Source organism: Macaca thibetana, chromosome 1 (genome assembly GCF_024542745.1).
Source record: "Macaca thibetana thibetana isolate TM-01 chromosome 1, ASM2454274v1, whole genome shotgun sequence".
Lineage (NCBI taxonomy): Eukaryota > Metazoa > Chordata > Mammalia > Primates > Cercopithecidae > Macaca > Macaca thibetana.
Window position 1 is genome coordinate 41,618,215 of NC_065578.1, and position 16,561 is coordinate 41,634,775.

The 16,561-nt window shown below is 38.8% G+C and overlaps 1 protein-coding gene across 14 annotated transcripts in view; it reads left to right on the forward strand.

Annotated features, from left to right (window-relative positions):
• CCDC30 (coiled-coil domain containing 30) overlaps positions 1-16,561 on the forward strand; it is a 189,862-nt gene that overhangs the window by 82,289 nt on the left and 91,012 nt on the right. For 11 of the 14 annotated variants that reach the window (XM_050797818.1, XM_050797856.1, XM_050797836.1 and 8 more), the window contains one exon: positions 9,822-10,071. The exons of the other annotated variants lie outside the window; for them this stretch is intronic. In XM_050797818.1, the coding sequence (XP_050653775.1) occupies positions 9,822-10,071 (250 nt within the window). The remainder of the gene's footprint in view (positions 1-9,821; positions 10,072-16,561) is intronic. 14 annotated transcript variants of the gene reach the window in all.

Below are 16,561 nucleotides of genomic sequence, written 5' to 3' on the forward strand. Positions count from 1 at the left end.
CAGCACTTTGGGAGGCCGAGGCAAGCGAATCACCTGAGGTCAAGAGTTGGAGATCAGCATGACCAACATGGAGAAACCCCGTCTCTACTAAAAATACAAAATTAGCTGGGCGTGGTGGTGCATGACTGTAATCCCAGCTACCCGGGAGGCTGAGGCAGGAGAATCGCTTGAACCCAGAAGGTGGAGGTTGTGATGAGCTGAGATCGTGCCATTGCACTCCAGCCTGGGCAACAAGAGTGAAACTCTGTCTCAAAAAAACAAAAACAAAAACAAATATATATATATATATATATATGTATGTGTGTGTATATCTCCTTTTATTAGAAGATTTAGAAAGCATGCAAAAGTATAAGGAGATTATAACAACTGTTAATTCTCACCCAGGAAAGATGTTAACATCCTAATTTTTCTTTCTTTTTTCTGTATATGTACACATATATGTGTATATTTTTATATAATTATGACTATATTCTGCACAGTTTGTTTTTTGCTGTCTCTAACATTGCATTTGATAATTTTTTGACCACTTTTCTCTTATTTATCTGTCTCTCTATCGATCTGTGTGTCTATCTATCTTGTTAATTTTGCCCTCTAGCTCCTGTACTTCTACTTTTTTAACCAAAAGTACCTTTCATGGAAACACGAGGTTTTGGCAAGTGCACCACTCTTCTTGGGCACTTAAGTTAATAGTTGCAATCAAATTTTGTCTGGGAAAAAGTTTAGAACTAAATAATCAAAAGGAAACGATGATGTCCATTTTGACATATACCATACCAAAGGATACATTCATCAATGAAGTGAGAAAATATAGTCTAGGTGTAGACAAATTCATGTTCTAAACGTTTGTAAATGTTCTAAAGATAGAAGGAGATTGTTTTGCCAGTTTGGGGTTCCTGAATATTATGCCCTCCTAAAAGTTGCTTTTAACTTTAGAGTAAGCTTTGAGTCTAAGATTCACAATCATGAAACCTAGTTGGAGATGTGGGAGAGCATATGGAGAGATGATGGGGAAGGCGTATGATAACGGTCACAAAAACAGAGAGCCAAGCAGCCACATCACAGCATTTAGGTTTACTGTAGGGAAAAAGAAAGTCTAGTTCTTGAGCACTGGAACAGTGTCTTACAGGATTTTTGAGGAAGATTGTTCTAGTATCTCTTTATTAGATAAAATGGAGATGGAAGATAGACCAATTAATCTATATGTGTGATAGATGAAGAGATGGTTGCCTACATTGAGTAAGTGGCAATGAAGATGAAATGGTCAATCTGAAAGTTCTTCAAGAAGGAGCTGACATAAATAATCAAATCTGACAAAAGTCCACCCAGGTGATTTTGGGTAATTGGCAGGGATACTTGCCTTGGGGAGCAAGGATGTAGCTTTAATTCATCTAGGGGTGGGAAACCTTGCCATAAGAAAGATAATGGCCTTCCCTCTTAAGAACTCCTTGATGCCACCTGTTTCCAGGACTTGGTCCAATCTGCTTCCCATAACTGGGACTCTGAAAAGTCTAGGTATCTGCCATCTGCCTCCTTCTCCTTTTTTTCTCATAATGTTTTCCTACTTGTTTGTCTCCTATTCCTCTCTTCACAGCCTCCCCTCATCATGGGTCCATAACACAACCACACTTGGCAAGACATTGTGATTTTACTATGTGTTAGGCACTGTAGGTAGGTACTGAGGATACAAAATAAGACACAGTTTCTTATCCTTATGGTCCACATAGTCTGATGGAGAAAAATGGTTAAACAAGGCAGTACTGGGTACTATGGAAACACAAAGCATGGGCCCTGGCCCAGGGTAATGAATCAAAAAATATTCTTAGAAAAAGTCTGAGTAATCAGGGGCCAAGCAAAAAGATGGGAGAATAATTTTCAGGGGAGATATGGCACGTGCAAGAGAAAGCATGATTTGTTTGAGGCCCTAAAAGTGACCTCTATGCTGCTATAGCATGGAGTGTGAAGTGAGGAAATGGGGAAGGGGATGGTGAGAATGAAGAGGCAGGCAGAGGCCTGATAATGAAGGGACATGAAGACCTGTGTTAGGGAGTCTGGACAGTAGGAAACTACTACAGAGTTTGGTAGCATAGAGAAGATGAGAACAGGCTAGAGAACATCTGTCTTTGAGAATAGATGATATTCTTTAGTAACATTCAGTAGTTTAGTATAGTCAACAGAAGGCAGTTGGATTGATCCAGGGTTGAGGTTTTGCCACATGAGTGCAGTGGAAGGACAAAGGAGTAAGAGAGTTGACCATTTTATTTAGACAGTGATTGAAATAATGAACTCTAAACTCTATGTTAGATTTGGAAGCAAGTAAAAAAAGGACTTTTTATCAGTAAAACTGATAGAAAAAGAGACAAGGAATTGCAGATACTGTGATTGCCCTGGGACCAAGTAATATAGAAAGGAAAAGCTGGAATCTAACATTTAATTTTAATATTTCAGAAGTGAAATAGTTGCTGCTGCTGACAACTCATGATATGGTCATGCAAGTAGTTGGCAAAATAGGAGAGATGAGAAGGTAATTAGAGAGAAGGAGATGAAAGAAGCGATGCCGAGGCATCCATGGGTGGTCTCTATGGGACTTGCAGTCTTCCACTATAATGGCAGGACTTGGGGTGAAGCAGGTGACAGAGAGCCATGAGCCAGAGTCTTCAACTGAAGTGAAGTAGCAAGTGGTACAGCATACCTAGCATGGTCTCATGCACACAGAAGCTGCTTATAAGCCAAGTTGATTGATTGATTCTTACAGTACATTTCTTCTACTAGATTTTAAGCTCCTTTAAGGTATTAAGGTAATGGGCCATGTCTTGTTTTTCTGTTTATAGTGCTGTTGTCATAGAGTAACAGACTCTTAGAACTGGGGGCACCTTCAGGAGATCTTCCAACTTAGCAGTTTTCAAACTTCTACTTCCCAAAACTTTAGGAATTGTGCAGAGGGGCCTCAGAAATTACCTTGTAAGATGAGGAAATTTATTTTACTCATAAATTATGAGTAAATTTTTGATGAGTGGGACTATTGAGCCCTCCATTCCCATTTCACCCAGAGAAGCTCCACTTTTATGTCTCATATATTGGGTTTTGTGTAAGATTTTTAATTTAACAAAGGGTCCACTGCTAAAATAAGTTTGAAAACCACTGATATTTAGCTAAATCTTCTTTTTTCACAAATGAGGTCTCTGAGACCAAGAAAACTGAAATGACTATTTCATTCACAATCACATACACAGCAAGTTATTCGCAGGACTGGGATGAGGACCCAAGACTCCTAACTCTGAGTCATGAGAAGTACTACTTTATCCACTTTGGAGAGGATGTAGTCACAAATATCCTAAGGGCAAGAAGGTCTTGGGACACTTGCGTTCTAGGTCACTTTCTCAGAAAATGAGCTTTATGGTGCTGAAAAATTGCTTAGGGCTCAATCTCTCTATATGTATAACATGAGAGGTAAGGTGGGAGGAACTCTTCTAAGCCCAGCCTCTCTTGTTCTTGACTATGTCTCCAGTGTCTAGAACAATGCCTGACACATAGTAGGTACTCACAAAATATTTGAATAAATGAAATTTTCCCCCTACTCCTACTGTGTACAATGGGTGTATGATTGCACTATCTTGCAACTGAATCCAAAGTTGGAATTCCGATGGCAGCCCCAAGCTTATAGAACCCAGCTAATCTCAACCTGTGCCTGGGCCAGAACAGCTGGTGGCTTCCCTTGACCTTCATGAGCTTTGTTCTTTCCAACACACTCTCATTCACTATTTCATTGCATCCTTACTACTTTTATCAAGAATTGTTTGATAAGTGTTCAAGTCCATTTTAATTTCAAGTTCAACTTGATGATGTTGACTTTCTGTCTCCTCCACAGACTACCAATGTATTTTTCCTCCTCTTCCAAACTATTTCTTCCCCAGTCCAATCTGTTCAGTGAATAGCCCCTCCATTCACACAGCTGATGAAGCCAAAACCTAGGAGTCACCTTTGATTCTTCCCCACATCTGTTCCACCAACACATTCTGTCACTTCTGCAATGAAAACATAAAATATTGAATCTGTTCACTTCTATCTATATTTCCACTGTTATTACCCTACTCCATAGCACTGATATCACTCATCAGGACTGTTATGTATCTTCCTAATTGGCCTCCCTGCTTCCATACCCTCCTCCCAATCCATTCTCCATGGAGTAACCAAATGGTCTTTTTAAAATGCAAATCGAATAATATTGTTCTCTCTCTTAAAACCCTCTCCATGGCTTCCTATTGCACTTAAAATCTAAACCCTTACCATGACCTATAAGGCCCTCCATGACTTGGCCTCTACCTCCCCCCTCCTCATCTTGCTGCCTTTTAGATCCTCCAACTTTTAAAGCACGTTCCTGCTTCAGGACCTTTGCACTAAAAGTTTCCCCTGTTCAGAATAGTCTTCCCCCAGCTTTTCATGTGGCTAACTGCCTCTCAGAGTGGTAATTCCTAACTGCTATGTCTAGGAAAATCGTAACTCCTACTTTCCAAATACTCTACCATGTCACCTTGTTTGTGACTTCTCATAGTCTGTAATTATCTTATTAGTTTGCATGTTTGTTTTTTGTCCTCCTCTAGATGTAGGCTCTGTGAGGGCACAGACCTGGCTGTGTTGATCACCCTTTTGAATTCTTAGTATATGGAGTAGTGCTTGTCATATAATTGATATTCAACATATATTTGACAAATAAATGACTGAATCTGTTTCTTCCTCTGTGGGAACAAAGTTTCATCATTAGCCACCCCTATTCTGTTCTACTAGGCTTTAATTCACTTTAATGATATCTTATACTTGTAGGTTTTCAAAATGCTTTTACATTTTACTTCAAAAGATCCCAAAAAGCTTATGAGAAAGGAAAGGGCATCTTGCAAATGAAGAGATTGAGACTCTGAGTGATTCTGCCTTGTGGAAGGTTACGTAAATAGTAGGTGGAAGATACAGGACTAGCGCTCATGGTTTCTACTGTACTGTGCTCTTTCTTGAATCTGTATATGTTTGAGACTGCTATGCATGTATGCTACTAGAAAAGGAATAGGATAGGGATGCTGCCTAGATATCTCCCACCAGCTGAAGACTGGTGACAATTGCAAAAGTATTGAATGATGTAAAAAAGCAGAAGCGGGGAGAAGGGAGGTGTTTCAATAAGAACTAGGTAATAAACCCTTCCAATTAAAACTTAAGAACTGCAACAGGAGGAAGCAAAAATTTGAGAGTCATGGTGGGTTTTCCAGTTCCTAAGATGCAGATGTGCTGGCTATAGGACATGTTCTCAACTCCATATAATTTTTTGGCTGATAGTCTGCTTTTGCCCACACAACTTTAATGCAATACTGTTATTATGTGAACATAATAGTAAAGTAATACATACTATTAGGTATTACTTTTAAAAAATCTGTTCAGCCTTCCTTTGGTTTCTAAGTATACACATTTTCTCTTATACCTTTTGAAGGATAAATTCTGTTGTGTGTGTGTGTGTGTGTGTGTGTGTGACTGGATCTTGCTCTGTCATCCAGGCTGGAGTGCAGTGGTGCCATCACAGCTTACTACAACATCGACCTCCTGGGTTCAAGTGATCCTTCCACCTCAGCCTCCTGAGTAGCTGGGACTACAGGCACATAGGCACATACCATCACACCCAGCTAATTTTTAAAATTTTTTTGTAGAGATGGGGCTTTCCCTATGTTGCCCAGGCTGGTCTCGAACTCTTGGGCTCAAGTGATCCTCCCACTTTGGCCTCCCAAAGTGCTGGGATTACAAGCATGAGCCACTATACCTAGCCAAATTCTGTTCTTTTTGGGGAGCATTTATTTTCATGGATTCTTGTCCTGTTCAATCAATATCACTTAAATATTAAATCCCTGTATTCCCAGGTGTTGCTAGTTCTCCTTAATTTACTAATTAACTGATTCATGTGAATGCAATTTGTTTATCCAGCCCATTAATAAAAATGTAAAATGGCATAGCCCAAAATTGTATCCTGGAGAGCACTGCTCATTCCTTCCAAGTCAGGGAAAACTCCTTGACTGCCATGTGCTCTGAATGTGGCTGTACAGGCACATCTCATGGACCCACCAAAGAGGAGGGACACTTAAACCTTATCTTTAAACTATGGAAACATAACAAAGGCCACTTGTGTTCTTCTATAAGGAAATTAAATTGGTCTGGTTAAGTCTGGTCTTTATAAAGTCATTCATTCTTCTTAATGTGACAAATGAAGCACCTTCATATATATTAAACTTAAAGGACCAGTTCATGGATTTTCCATTTTTTAAATGGAAAAATATACTTTAAATGAAAAGATTTTTAAAAATTATTTTGAGGTAATTGCAGAAGGAAGCATTCCTTATTACAGCTGGTGAGGGTGGGAGTTCCTGTTGTCCAGTAGCCTCCACTTACAGCACCTGGCTGAGAAGGGGAGGAATGCCTTGCGACTTCTCTTCACGGGGCTACCACTGATACCACAAGGCAGGTGGGTGGGGGTGGCTTATTGTGCTAGGTGGTGGCCTCCTCTGACACCACCCCAGTGGAAAGGGAGAAGTGTGCCTCCTCACTTCCACGTGGGTTGGAATTCCAAACTCACCACCTGGTCTCCCCTCACACTGCAGGGTAGGGGAGCTCTTTACTATCCGGCAGGGATAAAAGTCCCTTGTGCCTACTTGACCTTCTCTGACACCACCCCAGTCGAGGAATTGGAATCCCTTATTACAGCCTGGTGAGGGTGGAAATCTAGGCTCCCAATTTGGGCTTTGCTGGCATGAGTGGAGGTGAAGCCACAGTTTTTTCTGTGATGTTCAGCTGGAGTAGGTAGGTGTTGTCCAAAATTGTGTTTCTTCCTTGGCCTTTTCTGGTGCTTTGGCTAAAGATGGCAGACTTTTGTTGGTGTTGTTGTTGTTGCTGTTTTTGCTTGTGCTTGTTGACATTGTCTGGGTTGCTGTCTTCTTCAGCTCCAACTCAGGGATCTGTGAGGCAAAAAGAACACCCAGGAAACTCACAGCCATGTCATTCCTTGGGTCTTGAGTTCCCTAGCTGGTCTGCTTTCTTCTCTCCACCTTTCGAAGTCTTTTAATGTTTGTTTTATATATAATGTTCAGGGTTTTTAGTTGTACTTAATGGTAAAAATAGGGGGAAAGTGTGTCTACTTCATCTTTTTCAAAGAAAAAGTCCATTTTCTCCATTTAAAACAAATATGAAACTACTGGTACAGTGGCTTACACCTGTAATCCAAGCAACTCAGGAGGCTGAGGCAGGAGGATTGTTTGAGCCTGGGAGTTCAAGGCTGCAGTGAGCTATAATCGCCCCACCACACTCTAGCCTGGGTGACAGAGTGAGACTCCACACACACACACACACACACACACACACACACACACACACACACGGTATACATTTGCATTTTCCCAGTCTTAATGTGTGTCTAGCTTCCACTGGATATAAGAAACGGAAAGGGGTTTATAAATGATGGAAACTTTCATTGTTGTTTTATAAAAAAAATTTAAGGCATTTTACCCTTTATCTCATACTGTTTTGCATCATTTGAATATATTGTCTTTTTAAAACTGCTAAATTCAAAATAAAATATTTAATTATTTTCTTTATAGTATTAGAGGAATTTTAAAAGGAATAAAGCACTCCCTAGATACAATTTTTCTCCCTGTTCCTTTCCAGCTTTTTCTAGACATTTTCCCATAGTGTGTATATATGTATGTACATACACACATGAATACATATATGTTTATTGGTTTTTGTGCCACAATTTTACTTTGATAAGTAGTTTTCATGTTTATGAATACTCTTGAGGTCACTTTTAAGTTGAAGCATCTTTAATTCTTTTAGCCATTTCCATATCTGTTTAGTATGAGCATTATTGTAGTCATCTTTTTTCTTCTTATGAATTATTTTATTGCAGTAAATTCATTCAGATGCAATTATTCAAAGAGTATGAACATTTTTATGACTTTTTGTGTGTGTGTGTGGTGACAAAGTTTCCCTCTGTCGTCCAGGCTGGAGTGCAGTAGTACAATTTCGTCTCACTGCAACTTCTGCCTCCTGGGTCCAAGAGATTCTCCTGCCTCAGCCTCCCAAGTAACTGGGACTACTGGTATGCACCACCACACCTGGCTAATTTTTGTATTTTTAGTAGAGACAGGGTTTTGCCATGTTGACCAGGCTGGTCTCGAGCTCCTGACCTCAGGCGATCTGCCCACCTCGCCTCCCAAAGTGCTGGGATTACAGGCGTGAGCCACCACACCCGGCCATGGCTCTTGATCTGTACTGCCAAATTGCTTTCTGGAAGAATCTGATCACCAGCTATAATCTATGAAGCATGCTGTGCTAGGTTTCAAGGTACTCAAAACAAAATTTAAGATTGAGGGAATAAAAATAAAACCAGCATATTTGTGTTCATTCTCCTTGTCATCTACACTCTCTAACCATTGAAGGTGCATTCTCTCCTCTTGGTTTCTGTGGCTTTCACCTCCTCTGCTTGTTCCTTACAAGTTTTTAGGCTTCTCTCTAGGATGATCTGCCTCCTCTTACTTTCCCCCTTCTCCCTGGTTCATTTTATCCAATCCCAGTGTTTCTGCTCACATTCTTCTGTGTCTGTATCCTCACCACAGACATCTCTGTAGTCAGTCTATGGCCACATTCCCCCATGTTGGTCTACCATCCACTTGCCCATTTGCCCAAGTCAGAAATCCTGGTGTCATGATGATTCATTTTTCTCCCTTACCTGCCACATCCAATAAATGACAAACCTTATCAATACTGTCTTTTAAATATCTCCAGAATTCATCATAGTTTTATTTATTGTTATTTATTACATGGATTATTACAACAGTCTGTCAAATGGCTTCCCTGCCACATGGCGTCTAAATAATCTTTCTAAAGCACCTTCTCTCTTTTACTTCGGGGTTTTACATATCTTATTTATTAAATCATTTTGGAACACCTTTGCTTGTTCATGTTCTCATTTATACCAACACCCACCCTCCCCAACATCCATACATACATGCAAGTACATACACACTCCTTCCTCCCTTTACATTTGTTTAGCTTGTGCCTACTCATCCATCAGGCCTTGTATTACTTACTACTCATTTCTCACTAAATTGTAAGCTCCTTGGGACAGAGATCATGTCCTCCTGAAGCCCTAGTGCCTGCCAAAGTGGCCAGTGCTTATTAAAATCATTATAACCTGTGTCTGCTCAATGCCATACTAAAAGTTGAAAAAGCATAAAACTCATTTAAACTGGTGGTTTGGCTATAAATGAAAACCTATGATGGGTCATCTCCCTGAGTGTAAGTAAAAAATATGAGTCATTTGTGGGTTTTCTTTTATTTTTTATTTTTTGAGACAGAGTCTCACTCTTGTCACCCAGGCTAGAGTGCAGTAGCACAATCTTGACTCACTGCAACCTGCACTTCCTGGGCTTAAGCGATTCTCATGTCTCAGCCTCCTGAGTAGCTAGGACTACAGGCGTACACCACCACGCATGGCTAATTTTTGTATTTTTAGTAGAGATGGGGTTTCACCATGTTGGCCAGGCTGGTCTTCAGTATCCTGACCTCAGGTGATCCGCCCACCTCGGCCTTCCAAAGTGCTGGGATTACAGGCGTGAACCACTGTGCCTGACTGACTTATGTTTTTAAAGTTTATTTTTAAGAATAAGATGACTGCTGTGCTATAGAATTCAGGTTGAAAATCTTGTTTGCAATACTGTCTTGACTTGTAGCTTTTTTCCTCCCAATTCTACTACTATAATAAGCATTTTGATAGATTGTATTTTTATATTTGCACCAAGTCCCAAATTAGGAGAAAGAAAGCAGAAGGAAATTCCAGAGGAGTCAGTAAAGGAGGGCAGTTTTCCAAGAGAGGGACAGAAGGAGGAGGGCTCACAACAGAATCAAGATATGAAAGATGAAGAAAAAGAACAGCGGTTGACCATGAAGCCTGAGGAAGTTGTGAGGCTTAGAGAAGAGCTGAGCCATATAAATCAGAGCCTCCTTCAGTCTCAGAGCTCTGGGGATAGTTCAGATGACAGTGGTGCCCAGGTAGGTGCTATAAACACACACCCTGACTGGGTTTGTTTCCTCTGATTGGCTGTGAGTATCAGCATCATTTTAAATACCATCTTTCATATATATGGTTTTTTTATTTTTGTAGGTACATAGTAGGGATGTGTATTTATGGGATACATGAGATGTTTTGATACAGGTATACAATACATAAAAATCACATATGGAGAATGGGGTATCCGTCCCCTTAAGCATTTATCTTTTGTATTGCAAACAATCCAGGTACACTCTTTGAGTTATCATATATATGTGTGAGCAATATTATAACCATGGCCTGAATAATAACAAAATAGCAAGTAAAATCTGAACTAAATCCATCAGTTGATGCCCTTTATTATAAAATGTTCGTAAACTCCATCTAAGCTCAGCAGGAAAATTGCTGATTGACTGTTGACATCTGCCCTAGCCAGTTGGGATTGGGGATGGTGGGATACACCACATTTTCCATTTCTGATATGTAGCCTAGTAGACAGAGTACTTCATTTTAGTGAGGAAAAGACGACAGACATTTTATTATTTTAATTATGGCTTTTGCTATTTTACTAGGGATCTGCCTGTAGGAAAAATAAAAAGAGTGACTACAGCCACATTTTGGTTCTTATACCTCAATTTTACAGGTTCTCTCTTATACAAATTAAGATTTCCCTACATACACCTTTCCAGAAATTATTTTGAGATCCACAGAAGGGAGGCCTTTGTACTCATAAGTAATCCTACTGCAGAAGGCTGATAATATACATTTGAAAAGTGATTCAAGTATACATTTAGAAAAAGAAAGAGGAGCAATAAAGGAAGTTAAAAATATATTTGAAAGGATTCAGATACAGAGTTTGAAAACTAGAGAAGTCACAGTAAACAGGGAAAATATATACCTATAAGGAGATTTAGATACACCTGTGAAAGGAAAAGGAGTCACTGAATTTGTTCAGAAGACCAAAAGGGAACACGACATCAAATATTTAAGAAGAGATTACTTTTACAGCTCCAGATAGACATTGGTCAGTGGACATTGGCCAGTGTCGGAGGCTTGAGCAGAAGCTGAACACTGTGATCACAAAGATTATCAAATATTTTCTTAGCCAGTAGTCTTCACCCTATTGCCACAGTAGGAAAGAACTTGTCATTGGGACCAGTATTTTATGAAGTTCATTTGTACTTAATGTTTATTTTATTAAAATAAAATGTTAAAAATTTTAAACAATAAAATATTTAAATAATTAAATAAAATATTTTATTTATATTAAATATATTAAATAAAATACTTTATTTATATTAAATATATTAAAATATATAAATAATAAAATATTTAAATTTTTAAAATATTAAAAACTGATAAAATTAGGATAGTTAAGGCTAGTTCCAATTTGTTTTATTTTAATTCTTAAGGAATTTGTAATTCCTTAAGATGGAAAAGATGTTAGGCATCATCTGGTCTTATGTCTTTAATTTATAGACGAATAAATGAAGACTAAGAAAGGGTAATTGGCTTAATAGATCTGTTGATTGAGAAAAAAAACAAAAGACCCCTGTGTACTTACCTTGCTCTTTTAGGTGGTTCCTAGTAACCTGATTGAGTGTATATGCTCTGCAGTAACTTTCTACCAGGATCATATGGTGGGAAAAAAAATAGAGACTCTTGTTGGCTGCTTGTCTAGTAGCTAGCTGCTCCAACAGTTGACTTTCTTGAAAAATAATTTGCATTTCTACTCTGGCAGAGTGACTGAACTGGAAAATGTAGATGAGAAGAACTACTGTTCTGGTTTTTCCATCCTTCAAAAGAAGCTAAAACTTTTGGGCCTTTGTCCCCTTGGTAAAACTGGGGTGCATCTCTTGTATATAGTATCTCTGTTTTGGTATGTTAACCTATAGACTGTTGATTATGGATTAATTGTTAAAAGCTGTTACATAATGGTTAAACAAGAAGGTAGAATGGTGATCAAGGCATTCCAGGTTGTTTGCAGATGGGAAATGAAGATAGTTAAAGGAAAGTTAGGAAGCATCAACAGGTAATGGGTAACATTATTGGGTGCTTGTTAAGTGCCAGACATTGTGCTAAGTGCTTGCATGTGTTATCTTACTAACTCATCACCCCATTCAGCAGTAATCCTTATTATCCACATCTTAAGATGAGGGAATTGAAGTAGAAGATGAAGTAATCTTTCCAGGATCACCCACTGATAAGTAGTAGATTCAGGATTGAAACACACACTTATCTAATTCCAAAGTGACGGTTCTGCTACGATTGATTGGAGTACAAGAAGGAGCCAGGGAGACCGGAAATAAGCTGGAAAACACACTTCAGGATATTATTCAGGAGAACTTCCTCAACCTAGCAAGAAAGGCCAACATGCAAATTCAGGAAATACAGAGAACACCCTTAAGATACTCCACGAGAAGATCAACTCCAAGACACATAATCATCAGATTCTCCAAAGTTGAAATGAAGGAAAAACTGGAAAAAACTGGAAAAAATGAAGGAAAAAAGCAAAGCCAGAGAGAAAGGCCAGGTTACCTACAAAGGGAAGCCTATCTGTTTAAGAGTGGATCTCTCAGCAGAAACTCTACAAGCTAGAAGAGATTAGGGGCCAATATTCAACATTCTTTAAGAAAAGAATTTTTGACCCAGAATTTCATATCCAGCAAAACTAAGCTTCATAAGCAAAGGAGAAATAAAATCCTTTCCAGACAAGCAAATGCTGAGGGATTTCATTACCACCAGGCCTGCCCTGCAAGAACTCCTGAAAGAAGCACTAAATATGAAAAGGAAAAACCGGTACCAGCCACTGCAAAAACACACCAAAATATAAAGACCAATGACACTATGAAGAAACTGTATCAACTAGTGCACAAAATAATCAAATAGCATCATGATAACAGGATGAGATTCACACATAACAATACTAACCTTAAATGTAAATGGGCTAAATGCCCCAGTTAACAGACACAGACTGGCAAATTGGATAAGGAGTCAAGACCCATTGGTGTGCTATGTTCAGGAGACCCATCTTACATGCAAAGACATACACAGGCTCAAAATAAAGGGAGGGAGGAAAATATACAAAGCAAATGGAAAGCCAGAAAAAGCAGGGATTGCAATCCTTGTCTCTGACAAAACAGACTTTAAACCAACAAAGATCAAAAAAAGAAAAAGGAGGGCATTACATAATGGTAAAGGGAACAATTCAACAAGAAGAGCTAACTATTTTAAATATATACGCAACCAATACAGGAGCACTCAGAATCATAAAACAAGTTCTTAGAGACCTACAAAGAGACTTAGACTCCCACACAATAATAGTGGGAGACTTTAACACCCCACTATCAGTATTAGACAGATCCATGAGACAGAAAATTAACAAGGATATTCAGAACTTGAACTCCGCTCTGGATCTAATGGACCTAGTAGATGTCTACAGAACTTTCTACCCCAAATCAACAGAATATACATTCTTTTCAGTGCCACATAGCACTTACTCTAAAATCGACCACATAATTGGAAGTAAAACACTCCTCAGCAAATGCAGAAGAACTGAAATCATAACAAATGGTCTCTGAGACCACAGTGCAATCAAATTAGAACTCAGGATTAAGAAACTTACTCAAAACCACACAATTTCATGGAAATTGAACAACCTGCTCCTGAATGACTCCTTGGTAAATAATGAAATTAAAGCAGAAATCAAGAAGTTGTTTGAAACCAATGAGAACAAAGAGACAATGTACCAGAATCTCTGGGACACAGCTAAAGCAGTGGTAAGAGAGAAATTTATACCACTAAATGCCCACATAAGAAGGCTAGAAAGATCTCAAATCGACACCCTAACATCACAATTAAAAGAGCTAGAGAGGCAAGAGCAAACTAATCCAAAAGCTAGCAGAAGACAAGAAATAACTAAGATCAAAGAAGAGTTGAAGGAGCTAGAAACATGAAAAACTCTCCAAAAAATCAGCGAATCCTGGAGCTGTTGTTGTTGTTTTTGTTTTTGAGTCAGAGTCTTGCTATATCGCCCAGGTTGGAGTGCAGTAGCATGATCTCAGCTCACTGCAACCTCTGCCTCCTGAGTTCAAGTGATTCTCCTGCCTCAGTCTCCCAAGTAGCTGGGATTATAGGCACGCACCACCATGCCTGGCTAATTTTTTGTATTTTTAGTAGAGAGAGTTTCATCATGCTGGTCAGGCTGGTCTCAAACTCCTGACCTCGTGATCCGCCCACCTTGGCCTCCCAAGTGCTGTTATTACAGGCGTGAGCCACTGTACCCAATCCAGGAGTTGGTTTTTTGAAAAAATTAACAAAATAGATAGAGCACTAGCTAGACTAATAAAGAAGAAGGGAGATAAGCATCAAATCACCATTGACCCCACAGAAATACAAACTACCATCAGAGAATACTATAAACACCTCTATGAAAATAAACTAGAAAATCTAGAAGAAATGGATAAATTCCTGGTCGCATACACCCTACCAAGACTAAACCAGGAAGAAGTTGAATCCCTGAATAGACCAATAACAAGCTCTGAAATTGAGGCAGTAATTAATAGTCTACCAAAAAAAAAAGAGCCCAGGACCAAACCGATTCACAGCTGAACTCTGCCAGAAATACAAAAAGGAGCTGGTACCATTCCTTCTGAAACGATTCCAAACAATTGAAAAGGAGGGACTCCTCCCTAACTCATTTTATGAAGCCAGCATCATTCTGATACCAAAATCATGAAGAGACACAACAAAACAAGAAAACTTCAGGCCAATATCCCTGATGACATCGATGCAAAAATCCTCAATAAAATACTGGCAAACCGAATCCAGCAGCACATCAAAAAACTTATCCACCACAATTAAGTCAGCTTCATCTCTGGGATGCAAGGCTGGTTCAACATACACAAATGAATAAATATAATCCATCACATAAACAGAACCAAAGACAAAAACACATGATTATCTCAATAGATGCAGAAAAGGCCTTTGATAAAATTCAACATCCCTTCATGTTAAAAACTCTCCATAACCTAGGTATTGATGGAACATATCTCAAAATAATAAAGAGCTATTTATGACCAACTCACAGCCAATATAATATTGAATGGGCAAAAGCTGGAAGCATTCCCTTTGAAAACCAGTACAAGACAAGGATGCCCTCTCTCACCACACCTATTCAATATAGTATTGGAAGTTCTGGCCAGGGCAGTCAGGCAAGAGAAAGAAATAAAGGGTATTCAGATAGAAAGAGAGGACGTCAAGTTATCTCTGTAGATGACATGATTTTATATTTAGAAAAACCCATCATCTTAGCCCAAAAACTTCTTGAACTGATAAGCAACTTCAGCAGTCTCAGGATACAAAATCAACGTGCAAAAATCACAAGCATTCCTTTATACCAACAATAGGCAAGCAGAGAGTCAAATCATGAATGAACTCCCACTCACATTCACTACAAAGAGAATACCTAGGAATACACCTAACAAGGGATGTGAAGGACCTCTTCAAGGAGAACTACAAACCACCACTCAAGGAAATAAGAGAGGACACAAACAAATGGAAAAACTTTCCATCCTAATGGATAGCAAGAATCAATATCATGAAAATGGCCATACTGACCAAAGTAATTTATAGATGCAATGTTATTCCCATCAAACTACCATTGATATTCTTCACAGAGTTAGAAAAAAAACTATTTTAAATTTCATATGGAATCAAAGAAGACCCCATATAGCCAAGACAATCCTAAGCAAAAAGAACAAAACTGGAGGCATCACGCCACCTGACTTCAAACTATACTACAAGGCTACAGTAACCAAAACAGCATGGTACTGGTACCAAAACAGAAATATAGACCAATGGAGCAGAATAGAGACCTCAGAAATAACACCACCCATCTACAACCATCTTATCTTTGACAAACCTGACAAAAACAAGCAATGGGGAAAGGATCGCCTATTCAGTAAATGGTGCTGGGAAAACTGGCTAGCCATATGCAGAAAAATGAAACTGAACCCCTTCCCTGTACCTTAAACAAAAATTAACTCAAGATGGATTAAAGACTTAAATGTAAAACTCAAAACCACAATAACCCTAGAAGAAAACCTAGGCAATACTATTCAGGACATAGCCATGGGCAAAGACTTCATGACAAAAATGCCAAAAGCAATTGCAACAAAAGCCAAAATTGACAAATGAGATCTAATTAAACTAAAGAGCTTCTGCACAGCAAAAGAAACTATCATTAGAGTGAACAGGCAACCTACAGAAAGGGAGGAAAGTTTTGCAATCTACCTATCTGACAAAGGTCTAATATCCAGAATTTACAAGGAACTTAAACATATTTACAAGAAAAAACAACCCCATCAAAAAGTGGGTGAAGAATATGAACAGACACTTCTCAAAAGAAGACATTTACATGGCCAACAAATATATGAAAAACAGCTCAACATCACTGATCATCAGAGAAATGCAAATCAAAACCAAAATGAG